This window comes from Abrus precatorius, unplaced genomic scaffold (genome assembly GCF_003935025.1).
Source record: "Abrus precatorius isolate BTA unplaced genomic scaffold, Abrus_2018 Scaffold3, whole genome shotgun sequence".
Taxonomy (NCBI): domain Eukaryota; kingdom Viridiplantae; phylum Streptophyta; class Magnoliopsida; order Fabales; family Fabaceae; genus Abrus; species Abrus precatorius.
The window spans coordinates 25,154,679-25,170,822 of NW_020874373.1; the positions used below are offsets into that span (position 1 = coordinate 25,154,679).

General features: G+C 26.9%; 2 protein-coding genes across 3 annotated transcripts; both read right to left on the reverse strand.

Moving 5' to 3' along the window:
* Positions 1-6,290: 6,290 nt before the first annotated feature.
* Positions 6,291-9,172, reverse strand: LOC113861938 (pentatricopeptide repeat-containing protein At5g48730, chloroplastic). Its single transcript, XM_027495053.1, has 3 exons — positions 8,789-9,172; positions 7,634-8,040; positions 6,291-7,179 (listed from the first exon to the last, which is right to left on the reverse strand). The coding sequence occupies exons 1-3, from the start codon at positions 9,149-9,151 to the stop codon at positions 6,465-6,467; spliced, it is 1,485 nt and encodes a 494-aa protein (XP_027350854.1). The 5' UTR covers positions 9,152-9,172; the 3' UTR covers positions 6,291-6,464.
* Positions 9,173-11,427: 2,255 nt separating this feature from the next.
* On the reverse strand, positions 11,428-15,002 carry LOC113863652 (G-type lectin S-receptor-like serine/threonine-protein kinase At1g11300). 2 transcript variants are annotated; one of them, XM_027497298.1, is made up of 7 exons: positions 13,552-15,002; positions 13,361-13,468; positions 13,038-13,243; positions 12,759-12,969; positions 12,303-12,540; positions 12,085-12,232; positions 11,428-11,988 (listed from the first exon to the last, which is right to left on the reverse strand). In XM_027497298.1, exons 1-7 carry the CDS (start codon positions 14,909-14,911, stop codon positions 11,680-11,682), a joined length of 2,580 nt encoding a protein of 859 aa, XP_027353099.1. In that variant the 5' UTR covers positions 14,912-15,002; the 3' UTR covers positions 11,428-11,679. The 2 variants fall into 2 exon arrangements, with proteins under 2 accessions (XP_027353099.1, XP_027353100.1); XM_027497299.1 differs by lacking the exon at positions 13,361-13,468 and having other exon boundaries at positions 11,505-11,988; positions 13,552-14,998.
* Positions 15,003-16,144: the final 1,142 nt, after the last annotated feature.

Here is a 16,144-nt window from a genome sequence, read left to right on the forward strand (position 1 = left end):
ACTTCAGTTCCTTATAAAAAAGGATAAATGTATTTAAGAATATGTTCAATTCTTTATATCTTGAATATTTGGCTTCTTAATTAGATATTATGGTTTATATATCATCTTTAAAGTTTTTATCACTTATTCAATTTTTTATTAATTAAAAATATTAATCACACATTTTCTAACACACTCATGATGAATAATTAAAATTGATTGAAAATTAAAAAAGTTGTATAAGTTCTTACTTTTTTTATTCCTAACTTTTTTTTCTCATATTTTATATTTTTTAATAAATTTTAACTAATAATTAAAAATATGTGAAAAAATATGTTAAAAGATATTTTAATACTCTTCTGACAAATTTCTTATTTTTTCAAAAAAAATTATTATCTTGTTTTTACTCAACTAATGTAATTTTAGTTCAAATTACATATTGAGTGTAAATTTTGAATTATTTATATAATGTAAGTTATATGCTCTACATACGAATTAATAATATTTTTCTTTTAAAAAATAATTTAATAAAGTTATACATATTATATAATATTTTTATATTTTAAAAATAAAAAAAATTATAAGTCATATATAACATGTTTCACTTTTTTCTAAAATATAATTTATATATTTATATTTAAAATAAATATATTTATATATTAAAGTTAGTAAAAAAAACAATGTAAACTCTACTTTTATTTCAAGGTTTTTCTTTTTCAATTTTATCTATGTAAACACATGCTCTTTTTCTTTGCTAAAATAATTAACAATGTTTCTAATTTTAAATGCAACGTTAGGGATGTCAATGGGTAGAGTACTATAATATTCATCTCCATATCTGCGTTTTGAAAAAATACCCATTTTTGGCCCCATACTTGCGTGAGTATGAACATTAATCCCCGTACTCGTACTCTTTGGATACCCGCATACATATCTTATACTCATTATCCACATTTTTTTGAGAAAAATATATTTATATAACTTCACATAAACAGCATAATAATACAAAAATTCAATATGTAGTTGCCGAATAAGGTACAAACATAGATAAAAAAACAAATATTTAAAAGTCATAAATGCTAAATGTATCTTAATATAATAATTTTCTAAACTAAAATTCTTAGAAACAATAAGCGAAACTAAACACACAAGTTATTTGTCGGTAATAACCATATCTTGTGTGAGATTTGATCTATTGGCAATGTTAGAGCGATAATGAAATAGATTTGTACAATGGTTGTCCTTTCGTGAGATCACTTGGTGACCTCTTACGACGGCATTGACAACTAACTCTAATAAATAACGTTTAATAGTTGTTAGGTTTTAATGAGATAAATATTAAAAATGAGAATAGAGTTAGAGTAGAGAAGTTCAATACTAACAACAGAAAGTGGATACATAAATTTTTTTTTTTAACTTTTGAATTTAAAAATGTAAGAAAAATAATAGATTTAATTAAAATAATATAATATAATTAATATATATATATATATATATATATATATATACTAGTATTTTTAACTCATATACTATACGAAAGTATTTTATCAAAAATATAAATTTTTAAAAAATTATTTTAATGAATTAAATATTTATAATGTATATAAATTTTAAAAGAAATAATTTGAATAAAAGATAAATAGTCACAATAAAATTTTATAATAAAGAAATATACGTATATATTAAAAAAATTAACAATAATTTTTTATATTTATATCTTTTTAAAAACTTCTTTGAACGTAAATAAATAGTAAGAATAATATTATTTAGATTCAATAGATTATAGTTATGCTTGTAATACATATGTTGCATAGAAAAATATTATTTTAAATTAAAATATAAAAAATATAATTTAAATATTATTAATAAATAATAAGTTTACAATAATAATAGGTGATTGTAAAATTTATAAAATATTTATAATATATTTATTATTTATCATTGGCTTTATGATTTAAACATCAATATGATTTTATTAACAAAAATATTTGTGTAAAAAATATTTTATGTGTGTCATATATAAATAATATTTTAAAAAAATCAATCTCATATTAATTATGTAATAATTAAATTATATTAGCCTAATTAAATAATATAAAATAGTAAATAAATTTTTCTATTAAAATTATAAACCAAAATAAATTTTTTAGTTTACTTCATTATTAAATATATTTTTATATTAATCTTATATAACTTCACATAAGTAATATAATAATACAAAAATTCAATGTATAATTGCAGAATAAAGTTCAAGCATATATATATATATAAACTCATACCCGTATCTATACAGCAGGTAAATACCTTACCCATTGTGGATAAATTTTGCGAGTGTCTATGGATATTTTACCCATATGCAACGTTAATATCTAATAATTTATGAAAAAAATTTGCAATATTATTTATAAAAAAAATATCATTGTTATATTTATTAATATTATTAATTATAAATTAATTACTTAAAATATAAAAAATAATAACATAAATAATTAATTACAATAAAGTATTACCACTTTTAGTAGCTTATTTTTAATCTTAAGAGTTAAATTTAATATTTTTTAAAATATTTATTGTTATTATTTTGCATTGCGTATGCATTTATTTTTTAGTTAATAATATTAAAAAATATAACAATAATATTATTTTTGTTTACGAACACTATTGTAGAACTTTTTTAATACAGTGTTAGATATTATCATTACTTCAAATATTAAAAATATTGTTCTTTGTTTCAATAAAAAAAAATATGTACTAACATAGATAAATTGAAATAATAAAGTAAAAATTAAAAATATAAATCGAACTTATCTTGTATCATTTTGTTTAATAACTATAATTTATAAATATATTTATATTAAAAATATATGTAAGTCTATATGTCATTTATGAATTATATATTTTTTAAAACAAAACATAAGTTAGACATATATTAAATGATTTATAATTTTAAATTTTTAAAATATGTAAGTCAATTGTATATGACATTACGATTATAATAAATTATATATATATATATATATATAATTTAAATTTTATATTAGATATATAATTTTGCTAAAACTTACACATGTATTAGGTGATTAATATGAAATAAGTATTTGTATAAAACAATAGAATACATAAATATTATATTTAACTAATTGTACATATTAATGTATTTATTTATTAAAAAATTAAATTATATATTTTAACTTAATACAAGGCAAAATTATTATTAAGTAATTATATAGTATAATATTATTTTTTAAGTTTATAATTTAAATATATACAATATTAAACAATATTTGACTTATTAAAATTAAATTGTATATTTTTAACTTAATATAAGGCAAAATATTATTAAGTTATTTATATAGTATAGTATTGTTTTTTATGTTTATAGTTTATGTAATTGTAATATTAAATAATATTTTTTAAGTATTTATAATATTGAATAACTTTAAAATTATCTGAATAGAATATATATATATATATATATATATATATATATATATATATATAACTATACACGTAATCGATATAATGTATAAAATCTAATGAAAAAAAATAACACCTAAATTAAATCAAATCAGCTAAGTGATGTAGTCTTTTAAATGACTTACATACTTTATGTTTAGTACTTTTAAATGTGTTCTTCAACCTCAATTCCTTCCTTTAGTAATTATCCTTCTTTTTAACATGTTTTGTAGTATGTTAACAATCCTTTTAACCTCACCTACATTAGAAAAAAAAATTCAAATGAGTTTAAAAAAACATCATAATAGTGTTATATAAAATAAATAACATGCACATAAATGTAATGTAACAATAGACTTAGAATGAGTGAAACTAATGCTACCATTTGACACCCTATAGAGAATATGTTTAGCACCCTATCAGGTTAACCCTCAATTAATGCAATACTTTGGTAAATACATCTTAAAATGAATGATGTGCTTTATGCGTGATATATGGGGTCCAATAAACATTATCATTCTTGATTAGATTAAGAGAAGTGAGAAAAGGCTTCACTTTACTTGAACCTTTCACAAGTGTCTAGCAAGTTTCAGTGTATTTTAATAATAAATATCAAGACCCAAACATTAAAAAGTGTAAAAAAAATCCAGCATTATTAAGAAAATTTTAATATTTAATTAATTTACTTTACAAAAGTAAGTCTCAAAACATAACTAAAAAATATATATTAATGTCACATAAGTATTATTTAACCTCTAATTTGTCAAGTGTGATGCATGCTAGCATCACTTAAATGTTTCTTAGAAGAATGCAAGTGCAATAGCCCCATGCATACCTATTAACTATGATTAGGTTGTAAAATAACTTCAAGTAAACTATTGACACAAAAGTTGCATTTTCATTTGCATATATAGTGCAACCTACCAAATGGAGTAAGAGTTGCGTACTCCAAATAATCATACTATGGCAACATGTGATAAACATTTTAAAGCTAAATAAAATGTACATATAAATCACACATAATAGTCATCTCCATCAATACATTGGTTATAATAATACATAGTAAACTTGCCAATATTGAGCAAGTAAGTATTCTAGACATCAGAAGATGTAAAAAAAAAAAAAAAGACCTACCACAAATAGATAAAATATGACACATTATCCAATTTAATTGTCAACTTCCTATATAATAGGTGAAAGCTACTCATGTCTCTATGTCATTTCTTAACAAAGGTACACATGAGTCCCTTGTCTACCATCAGTAGATACAATCTACTTCTAAAGGTGCTACTTAAAATCTTTGATAATATTCCATATGTAATTGTAAGGTCTCTAACATCTTCCACGCTACAATTTCATTTTCCTTTTTATGGTTAGTTAAATGGAGTATTTCATCATCAAATGCTTCTTCAATTTATTTAAACAAAATATTATTCTTACTATGCTAACTAATCCGTTAACACTCAAGATTATTTCTTTAAGTTTATCTTATTTTTTGTTATTTAATAAACATCATATTTTGTTTTAATTTTTATAATCACTATTTTATTCATCAAAATTAGAATGTTAAATGATCCATCATAACTATTTTTATATTACAATTTCATTTTCATTTTAAAATTTAACTACTTGTACTTTTATATTAATCTAACAACTTTAATTACCTACAAGAATTTCAAAAAAAAAAAAAAGTTAAAAAGGAGATCTTATTCAAAATGTTACCTTATAAAAAGTAATGTTATAAAATTTATGTAATTTTGTACATTGCCATTTTTATTTTACGTGTGGGTTCATATGGTTATTTATAACTTACACACGTAATAAAAAATTAATTTATGAATAATAACTAAAATAAATATTAAACTTAAAATAATTGTGGAAACTTGAAATATTTATTAGTTAAAACAATATTTTATTGATTAAACTAAAATTTGATAGGCTTGAATATATTTTTATTTCTCACATTTTAGCAATTTTTTTTTATTTTAGCCAATTCAAACATTTTTTTTATTTTAATCCTTACTTTTTCATATAAATATTTATTTTTTGTTCCTGATGCTAATCTTATTTATTGAAATATTGTCAACGGTCAGTTTTTAGTTCGATCAGGTCAACATGAGGGACTAAAATCAAAATTTATAAAAATGTAAGAACTAAAATTAAAAAAATTGATTAAAAGAATTAAAAGAAATTCGGTGAAATGTAAGGAATAAAATTATATTTAAACCATTTTAATATTTTTTAAATAATAGTTTCAAGCAACTGCTATAAAATATATTTTAATTTATATTTGAATATTAATAAAACAATATTCAATTAATTAAATTAAATTTCTCTTCAATGTTTTTAAATTTATAATTTTTTTCACATTTCACCTTTATTTACATTATCGTGCTATGCAAGGAGTACTACCTACTTACTTAAAATAGTATCATATAATTTTTCTATTTTGAGTATAATGCATCCTTTTTGTTTTTGTTTCTTTTATATTTACCTAAGCAAAACAAAATAATAATAATAATAATAATAATAATAATAATAATAATAATAATAATAATAATAACTTGCCAAATAAGAGAATCAAATAAATAAAAATATTTTCATAGATTAATATTAACTTATGCTCTTTTATTTTTTAAAATTTTTTTCAACTAACTTCAAAATATAAGACGCATAAATTAATTTTAACTTATAAAAAATTTATTTTATTTTATCTTTTTTTCCCCTCTTATAAGTAATAAAAAAATAAGCTTATCCAAACTAAGCCTATTATTGCTCACACACTACCCCTGGCTAATGATATCAAATAACAAATGAGATTTACTCGACAACATTTAATAAGACAAACATAGATTCCACCCAATAAAGGATAGTAGGTTAAAAAAGTGCATGAGAAATTGCTACCCTTTATCTCCTAAAGGATGGAAAGTTAAGAAACAGCCAGCTTCAAAGGCTAGTAGATATATGCACAAATAAACAGATCAGATAAAGCCAAACATATTAGAACGGTGTATCAGTGGATTTTCTCATCAAAAGTCAGGCTTGTCCCTTTTTAGTGGAGGCCTCTTCACAGTTGGAAGGAGCTCTATGAGCTCCTTAGCATGGCTATTCATGCCCTTAAATGAATAAACTTTAATCATGGTTCTATAAGTAATGATATCGGGTTTACAACCTCTCTGTTTCATCATCTCAAGCACTCCCTTCATCTCAGCTAAACAACCTAACCTCGCATAAGCATCCACCAAGCAATTAAAGAATACAGTGTCCAGTGATACATCTGAATTGTCAACAAAACGCAAGACACCACCAATTTTTTCAGGCTTACCCGCATGTGCATAAGCCCTCACCAGTGAGCATAGTGTAACACAACTAGGCTTTATTCTCTCTGACCGCATTAGTCTAAACAAATACTCCATCTGTTTGAGATCCCCAGCCTTCCCAAAAGCATCAATCACAATATTGTAGGTCACAATTGTCCAAGAGTAATGGTACTTCTGCATGTATTCCATCACAGCACTCATTTTCTTGTAATCCTGAGCCTTGCCATAGGAATCCAAGAGAATATTAAAAGTCTGAACGTTAGGTTGGATTCCAGCAGACTGGAACTTATCATAACACCTCTCCATTGTTTCTATTTGCCCAATGTTTCCAAAGGCCCTCAGAGTAGAATTCATGGTCCATACATCAGGTTGGCAATGCCGGTCAGCAAGCATTTCCACAAGTATAGATTCCATTTCCGAAAACCTTTCAGGAACAAGAAATATATTTTAGAGATATGCAAATATGATGTTAAATCATGCTACAGCTGGTTGCAAAAAGAATAAAACACAAGCAAAACAAACTAAATAAAACAAGAACAATTTCTCTCTCTCAATTATACTACTTGGAAGGGAAGAAGGTTGTGAGAAGCCAGGGATGAATAATGGTGTGTCAGTGCCCAACTGTAGGAACAAAAATGCACTTTGCCAAAGAGCTCATTTATGGAAATCATAAAGATTAACACTGCCATCCATCTAGCTATCTTTACTTTGCATTTTAAAAAGATAGAGCCTCTTTGATCAATAAATTGTTTGATTGTATCTAGATTCTAGACTATGATGGAAAAGTAGGTAGTTGATAAAATTCAAGTTCTATCAGCAACCAGAATGAGCATGTATTACTTCCACAAGGTATAGAGAGAGACAGGTAAACAGCTTACTTTCTTGCCTTCCCATAAGCATCAATAAGGGTGTTGTAGGTAACTGTGTTGGGTTTGATTCCATGATTGGCCATGTCAGATAAAAGACTGTGAACTTTGTCAAATGCAAAAACATGCAAGCAAGATTTTATGAGGATTGAATAAGTTTGAACATCAGGCTGACAGCCAGGTGTCCTCTTCATTTCCTCGAGAAGAGAGAAGGCTGTGTCCATGTGACCACTCCTGCTATAGGCAGATAGCAATGCAGTGTAAGATTCACAATCTAAAACACAACCCTCATCAACCATAGCTTGAAAGAGTGCATGAGCTTTCTCAGGTTGCCTACATTTTCCAAGCATGACTATTAGCTTGATGTATACACCAGAGTTAGGCCTGTACCAGAGCTGTTCACGCAGTAGTTCAAAAACCTGAAACCATGAGAGTATCATTTGACATGATTAAGAAGTCTTCCTACAAAAAAGACAGTAAGAAGAGTGTGTGTGTAAGAGACAGTAGGCACAAATACATTTCAACCATTGTTTTAAAACTCACGCTTAAAAATCATAACATGCAAATGAATTCCTAATCTAATTTCTTTCCCAGTACATGAAATCCTTAAACAACAGTAATTCAGTAAAAAAATGCTTCCTCGTCCATCAATTTAACTCTTCCTAAGTTGCCACATTTTAAAACTTATCTTCTATATTCTAAATGCAAAATGCTTCCTTGTATCTTTACTTTCTTCCTCCGACATTTCATGTTTCTTGAATTGTATCCAAATAAGTACTGGCACATGCTCACTTCACTTCCACAATTAGATAGAGGAACAGAAGTAATATATGAAAGGATATGGGGAGAGAGGGAGAGATTAACATACTCTAACACTAGCCAATATAATACATGATATGGAGGATGAAGGAAAACAAGTAGACGGATATAAACGTGCTCAGAGTAGGCAAATGAACATTTACCACATTCCGTAAAAATGAAAAAAATCCTGATCTCTAAAATACAGTATGCAAACCATGTGTTCATAGGGATTTTTACCTGCCTCCATTCACATATAAAATCAATGATTGTAGCTAACATAGCATTCCATTGGGTGACATTAAAGTGCATTTAAATTAAATCTTAAAAATAAATTAAAAAAAAAAAAAAAGAACAAACGGAAGAGACCTTGAGAGCAGATTCCCAACGCAGAGCCGTGACTCTTTCGTGGAGGGCTTCAAGGACGGTTCGGGGAAGAAGCTTCTTGGAATTGATGGGACCCTTCTTCTTTTTCTTGTCAATAACGGCTTTCGTGGCTTCTCTCCAAAGTATAACAGACACAGCTTTCTGTGATGCTATCTTTCTATTGACCATCTCCTTCCTCTCCTTCGCTTCCTTCGCCTTCAGCTTCTCCAATTCCTTCTCCACTGTCCGCGTGCGAGGAGAAGAGGGCTGGGGTGGAGGCAAAGCTTGTGCTCGCGTCGAAGAGGTTCTGTGAGTGGTGGTTAAAGTAGGAACACGTGTGGTAGCGGTGGTGGAGAGTGAAGCCATTCCACTTTGTTTGGGAGTTGGGACAGCACCATGAGGTAGAGGAAGCAAGCGAGATATCTGTGCAGTCCAATGCAGTCAGCAAAATCTCTACTGTTCACGCTATCCAACGCTTCTTGTGCATCCACGTTCTCTCCTATAAAAGCCTGAATTTGGATACCTCTAACGCATCTTTTTAACATTTTTTAAAATATATTTTTATGATTCATAATTTTTTAAATATTAAAATGTTTTATTCTCTACATTAATTATTTTCAATATTATTTTAATTTCAAAAAATTATTAATACTTTAAATGTGTTGACGATCAATCTATCCTCCTCCCGTCCGAAAGGGATATAAGATTAGAGATGAAAATTGAATTTGGCTTATTTTTTAAATTGATACTTGAATTTGATGAGATATTCTTTTGAGATCTAAATTTTTTGCATTATTAGCAAGAATTGTAGTTTGCAATTTAAATTTTTAAACTAAATTTGACAAAAAAATTTAATTTAAGTAAAAAAAATGTTGCTTAAGTGAATTTAATGAAAAAATAATTTTCCTTTAAATAAATTAAATTTATTTAAATTAAAATTACAAAATATTTATAACTTTATTTTATTCTTTTTTAAATTATAAAACATTTGAAGAATCTTTATTTCTTATTAATAACTAACTAATTAATATAAATTTTTCCATATATCATCATATTATATATTTTAAATATAGTATTTAATGTATTATTTATGCTATTGATGAAGTATAATTATTTGAAATTAAGTTAAATTGTTAAAAATAATACTAATAATTATAGAGATAATGATTTTGAGAATTTTACTGACAAACAATTGTATTATTATATAATATGAGACTCTCAAGATGAAATTTCATCTTGATGAGTTTTTTTTCAAAATATGTAATAAAAACATGAAGATTAAGAAATTTTTTATTGACATATTTATAGTTTCTATTGTTCTGCATTTTCTAAAGAAACTCTTTGAAAATAAAATTATTTGTATATAAGACTAACAATAAAGATAACTATAAAGTGTGACCATATAATTTTGTATATATATTTTTTGAATTTTTATAAATTAAAAAAAATTAAAAGTTTAAACTTTTTTTTTACTTAAATAAAAATCACTTTTTCACCTAAGCAAATTTAGACAACTATAGTTCTTCGCCAAAATTATAGATCATTTGAATTCATCTTTTAATACTTTTATAAGCTTAACTTATCCTATAAATCTATTAAAAAATTATTTTGCATAAAGTGGTTAAAAAATATATCTCTAAATAAGTTAATGAGCTTAAATTTATTTTTATATTAATAAATTGAAATTTTTAAATAAATAATATATGTAATTTTAAAATATTACATTAATAATATTTATGTTCAATTAAATAAGTCAGTAGGCTGTTTAGATGACATAAAATTTAGCATTTTAAATTTAATAAGTTTTTTAAAAAATTATTAATCTAATTTATTTAATATGAAAGTGTAGAAAGTATATATAAATCTTACAATTATATACGAACGATAAAAATTAATAAACTTAAAAGGTTACTTGATCAATTAAAAAAATCAATGTAACTTTTTAAAAAATTTATATAATTTATATTTTTTAATTTAATAATTTATAATAATATTAATAATCAAAGCTTATTTCTATCGTTCTTATATTAAAGAAAAATCTTTCAATATATATATATTGTGAAGAAAATATAATTAATAAATATATAAAAATATATTACTTTTAAATTTTTTAAATTCAATACTTTTAATTTCTAATAATAAAGAAGTTTTTATGTATCAAATTTTTTTACTACTACGCTGTTGTGAAGGACAGTATACATCGGTAATATTCTCTCCGCTTTTTTATAGTTCAGTTTTATTTATATAATGTAAAAATTAAAAAATTATTTTGGTTCAAAATTAGTGATCACAAACAGTATCTTTATCCAATTTGTATTTAAGGTATACATAAGTTATTAAAAATATTATTATTATTAAAGAAAATTAATCAAAGTAATTAACTTTTTAAAATTTAAAATGGGTCTATCAAACACACTTTTAATGCATTATAAAAGCTTAAAAGTTAATTATAAAAATACGTGACTTAAAATAAAACTTAGATGCAATATTATAAGTATATTTATATTATTATCTAATTAAAATTAGAATTTTATCCAAAGAATTTGCATTGACCTTTATAATAACTTTTGTTATTCAAGTAGCAAACTAAAACTTCGATTTTGATTAAAAAAAAGTACCAAAAGCACCAGAGATTTATTTCCCCAAACCATACATCAATCAGCAAAACAGAGAATATTTCAGAGTTCTGTTTAAACAACCACATCAAGGTATATTCTGGAGATGTAAAATCATTAAATTATAAACTGTGGTGCTTAAGTTATTGCTCAGTTCTCTAAGTTTGCTACAATGTACTTCGTCAAATAAGGGAACAAATTTTCAGTGCTCTGACAGAATGTCTAGTATTTGCCTCATTTGCACTGTCTTCAAAATCCAGTTTTAGTGCTCTCAGTTTGCTATCTACCATTCATGTCTGTAATACTAACAGTATTGATGGAGCAGAGTTGATGACTTTCTTTAGATGACTCTGAACTCAACATATTCTGCCTCAGGATGAATGCAGGTTGACTTGGAGGAGGAAGATATGCAATCTCACTGTTAAGCATAGAAATTACAACAGCCATAGTAGGCCTGTCTACAGCATGTTCTTGTACACATAGAAGTCCTATGTGTATGCACCTTAAAATATGGTTATGATGACTAGGATCATATATCCCTGTATCTATTAAAGACAAAATATTTCCTTCCCTCCATTGTATCCATGCCTAAAATGAAAAGAAGAAAGAAAATCATTTGGAAGTTATATCAGCAGAAGGTAAAAGAACTCATAATTGAGCCAAATATAAATGGTTGAGACTTACAAATCCTAAAAGGTGAGCATGTTCATTGTCATAAAAGCTTGAGTTTCGTTTCCCACTAACAATCTCTAGTATCAAAACACCAAAGCTAAAGACATCTGATTTTTCTGAAAACAATCCTTGCATTGCATACTCAGGGGACATATAGCCACTGCATTGAAATGTAAGAAATGATTCTCCAAATATTTTAATATAATATTGGACAAAGAAGGCTCACTTACTAAGTTCCAACAACCCTGTTTGTATTGGCCTGGTCTTCAGTCCCTCCAAAGATTCTAGCCATACCAAAGTCCGATATTTTTGGATTCAGCTCTTCATCTAACAAAATATTGCTTGCCTTCAAATCTCTGTGAACAATTTTTAGTCTGGAATCTCTGTGAAGATAAAGCATTCCTCGAGCAATTCCTTCTATTATCCTAAAGCGCTTCTTCCAATCTAGGAGTTCATTTTTTGATGGGTCTAAAAAATAAGGATATTAGTATACTATTTTGAACATAACATGAGAAGATGAAACTGAGTCACCTAAATCCCTTGATTAGCATGCTTTCAAGATAACTAACTATCCATGAAACAATTCTTTGTGTCTAAAATATTATATATATAATCTAAATAAAGGGAAACATGAAAGTTTGGAATTGATATGAGGTAAAAACTAAAGGTTGCAACAAAAAACTAACCAAAGACAAAAGCATCCAAACTTTTGTTTGGCATGTACTCATATATCAACATCTTTTCGTCGCCGTCAATACAGCAGCCAAGAAGTCTTACAAGATTTCGGTGTTGAAGCTTGGAAATCACGCCTACTTCATTCATGAATTCTTGTAGCCCTTGTCCAGATTCTCTAGAAAGTCTTTTAACAGCTATTTCCTGACCATCTTGCAGTTTCCCCTGGGATAAAAGATTCAGAGATAACAATTGACAATGGCCATAAATATGATAACTTTGTTTTAAGTTACCTTGTAGACCGGACCAAAACCACCCTGCCCTAGTTTGTTGGATGAGTGGAAGTTATTTGTGGCCACTACAAGCTTTTCCAAATTGAATAGTAATAGCTCCTGGAGTTTAACTTGTGATATTTCTCCAATAACGTTGTTGCTTGTAAGGCCATCTGATATTTCAACTTTGTTACACAGCATGAAAGCTTTGTTCTTCTTTCCCCTTCCTGATTTAATAGATTGCCACAGTTTAGCTGGAGTGAGAAACATAACATCGGTTCCTTTACCAATAAAAAATTGAAAATTTTATGACTGAACTTGAAACCATGTAGATGGTATATCACCTGGCTGATTAGAAGTCCTCCACATGACATATACACAAGTAACAATTATGATAGTTCCTAATATCACTGTAATTGTAATGATGATGATTGTTTTATTTGTTCCTTTATCTGTCATACCAGAAAAATTTGAAGTTAACAAATTCAGTCCAAACCTATGTTTCAAACGTCGGATTAGATCAACACAAACATACCTAACATATCAAATTCTGTATGAGCTAGACGAACATATAGATCAACACCTCCATCATAGAAATGCTGAATGTCAAGTAGATTCCCAGTCCAAGACATACAGCCAATGGCTGCATCGTGAGAATACGCAACGCAAGAGCAATTCTCCAAGCACTGGCTTCTGCATATATCTTGTGTAACAGTTGATCCTTCTGCAAAATCTGGAACTTTAACCATTTGCAGTTTCCAAAAACCATCTTCCTTTCTATCTACACTAGTGTTTTGATCTTTGACCCTTTCACACTGCAAAGGAGTCCTCCTAACACATCCACTAGTCCAGTTTTGTCTATTCCATTCCCATTTGTTCCTTGGTTCAAACCCTTTCAAACAGCTGCATATTGGTGAGCTCTTTGAATCACAATTTGCAAATGCACCACATACACCATAAACATCACATTCAGATTGGAGACTAGTCCACCTAACTTGCATTTCTTTGGTCTCATCATTCCAATATTTTAATTGAGTTTGGCCTTGTGAATTCAGGCTATAGATATAAAAAAGTAATTCATTTGGAATTGTGTAATAGAATTCAATATTTTCTTTCCCATCATCTCCACCACGAAAACTAGTAATATATGCACTTGTCACCATCCACTGTACCCCTATAAAGACTCCACCATTCCATGGACCACTGCGCCAGTATGGTCTACTTTCATTCCAAATGAATATTTCGGGAAGATTTAGGCGTTCAATACTATAATAGAAGCTCCCGATGGATGGATTAGAAGGGCTTTTCCATGATGTAATTTTTACTTTCTCACCCGTTCTTTTGTTACATGATAATTTCATACCAGGGAGTATTGTATCTGAAGGTTGCTGAAAACTATCCCATAATATGATTCCTTTAGTGCTTTCCATGAGAACAAGTTTTCCGTTGTCTGAAAACTGGGAACTAGTGTTGGATGTTGTAGTTGACACATTTGATGACCAAATAACTCGGTTTTGTCCATTCAATACCACAAGATTGCCATCTTCAGATATTGCAACAACCCCAGAAGAACCATTCAATGGCTGGTTTCTGTTAGCAACCCATATGACTGTGGATTGAGACTTCCACCAAATTCCAACGTAGCGATTTGTAGAATTTTCTGGGCTGAAGAATCCCAATGTGAAGTTACCATCTTTGGAAATTAGAGTTTCTGGGTCCTTCATGAAATGAGATGATGTGATGGTGTCTAAGGCAACCCCAACTTCTAACAAATAACAACACAGCATCAACAAAATAAAGAACAAATTTGAGTAGCTGTTGAAACCCATTACTGGGATGAATATAGGTTGTATAAGATCTACACAACTTGATCCTAAGGGCACCTCTTTCTTCATTAAGATTTTACACTTCCCAATTACGAGTCAGCACCGTACGGCATCATAATGAGAAGTTCAAACTTGCTTTCATAACAATTAATGCGTGCCTCAAAAAATCTATCGACTCCCGTTACATTAAATTGTTCAGTTCAGTGCTGTTGCATAGAATTCACAAACTCCGTTGTCCCCTTTCAATTTCTTTGTTGCTTTCCTCTTTTCCCATTTTCTCTTTCATATTCCTTACTTCTTTATAATAATTTTTTAATTAAATATTCTTTCAGCTTAAGCCACCTTCTAAAATTTTTAATAATTCTTTTCTTTAAGACACTTTATTATATATTTCTATTTACCTTTAATAAATGAAATTGATAATTAATTAAAAATATAAATATTAATAGAATTGGATTCAATAGTATTAAATGAAGATAAAATTTTTATTTATAATTTTTTAGAAAATAAAAATTAACAACTTTAATTACTTTTAAATTAAATTATAAATTTATTCTATATATTTGACCATTTTTTAATTTGGTCCTTACACTTAAAAGGTGTACAATTTTGTCTCTATATAAATAAAGATTTACAAATTAGTTCTTATTGTTTGAGATCTATTAATTGTGTTAATTTTTGTTGATGACATGGCTCAATAATTATTTATATTTATAAATTTGGTCAATAAGTAGACACTTGAATTCTGAATCACCTTCATCTTTCCCACCATCATCTTTACAATTGAGTATAGACGAGTTTTAAAGATTATTTCATTTTTTATTTCTTTTGTTAAAGCCTTAAATTTCTCATTTGAACGATATTTTATTTAACTTGTCGAGTGTTTTTGCTTTGTATATCCGTTATTTATGATAAAGTAATGTTTTATTCTATTTTAATTCTTCTTATTTATAATGAATTTCTTTTTATTCTGATTTGCCTTTAGGAATTACTTGTACATGCAAAAATGCGTTCTTAAAATAAACATCAATGTGATGAGTGTAAGAACAAAGTTAAGAAAATTTTACACAAGATATATAGTAAGCATTTATTCATTTGCAAAGCAGCAAAAAAAAAAGTGTGTTATCCCTCATTGATTCACATAAATAACACCAATTTTTTTTTATTGCATGCTAAATCAATGGTGTGTTTAGTTATTTATAGGATGCATTTTTTTTATAAGAGTTTTTATGTTAGAGATAGATGTAAAAGAAGGATAGGTGACATTTTTAGGAAATGAAATGTGGAACCCAATGTTCTCAT

Excerpts from the sequence above, each read along its gene's own strand:
- LOC113863652 (XM_027497298.1), bottom strand. The coding sequence starts at position 14,911 with ATGAAGAAAGAGGTGCCCTTAGGATCAAGTTGTGTAGATCTTATACAA. Across the intron at positions 13,469-13,551 it reads TACAGAATTTGATATGTTAG|ATAAAGGAACAAATAAAACA; the intron begins GTATGTTTGTGT and ends CTGGTATGACAG. Across the intron at positions 11,989-12,084 it reads ATGCTCACCTTTTAGGATTT|GCATGGATACAATGGAGGGA; the intron begins GTAAGTCTCAAC and ends TTTTCATTTTAG.
- LOC113861938 (XM_027495053.1), bottom strand. The coding sequence starts at position 9,151 with ATGGCTTCACTCTCCACCACCGCTACCACACGTGTTCCTACTTTAACC. Across the intron at positions 8,041-8,788 it reads GTTGGGAATCTGCTCTCAAG|GTTTTTGAACTACTGCGTGA; the intron begins GTCTCTTCCGTT and ends TCATGGTTTCAG. Across the intron at positions 7,180-7,633 it reads GCTTATGGGAAGGCAAGAAA|GTTTTCGGAAATGGAATCTA; the intron begins GTAAGCTGTTTA and ends TGTTCCTGAAAG.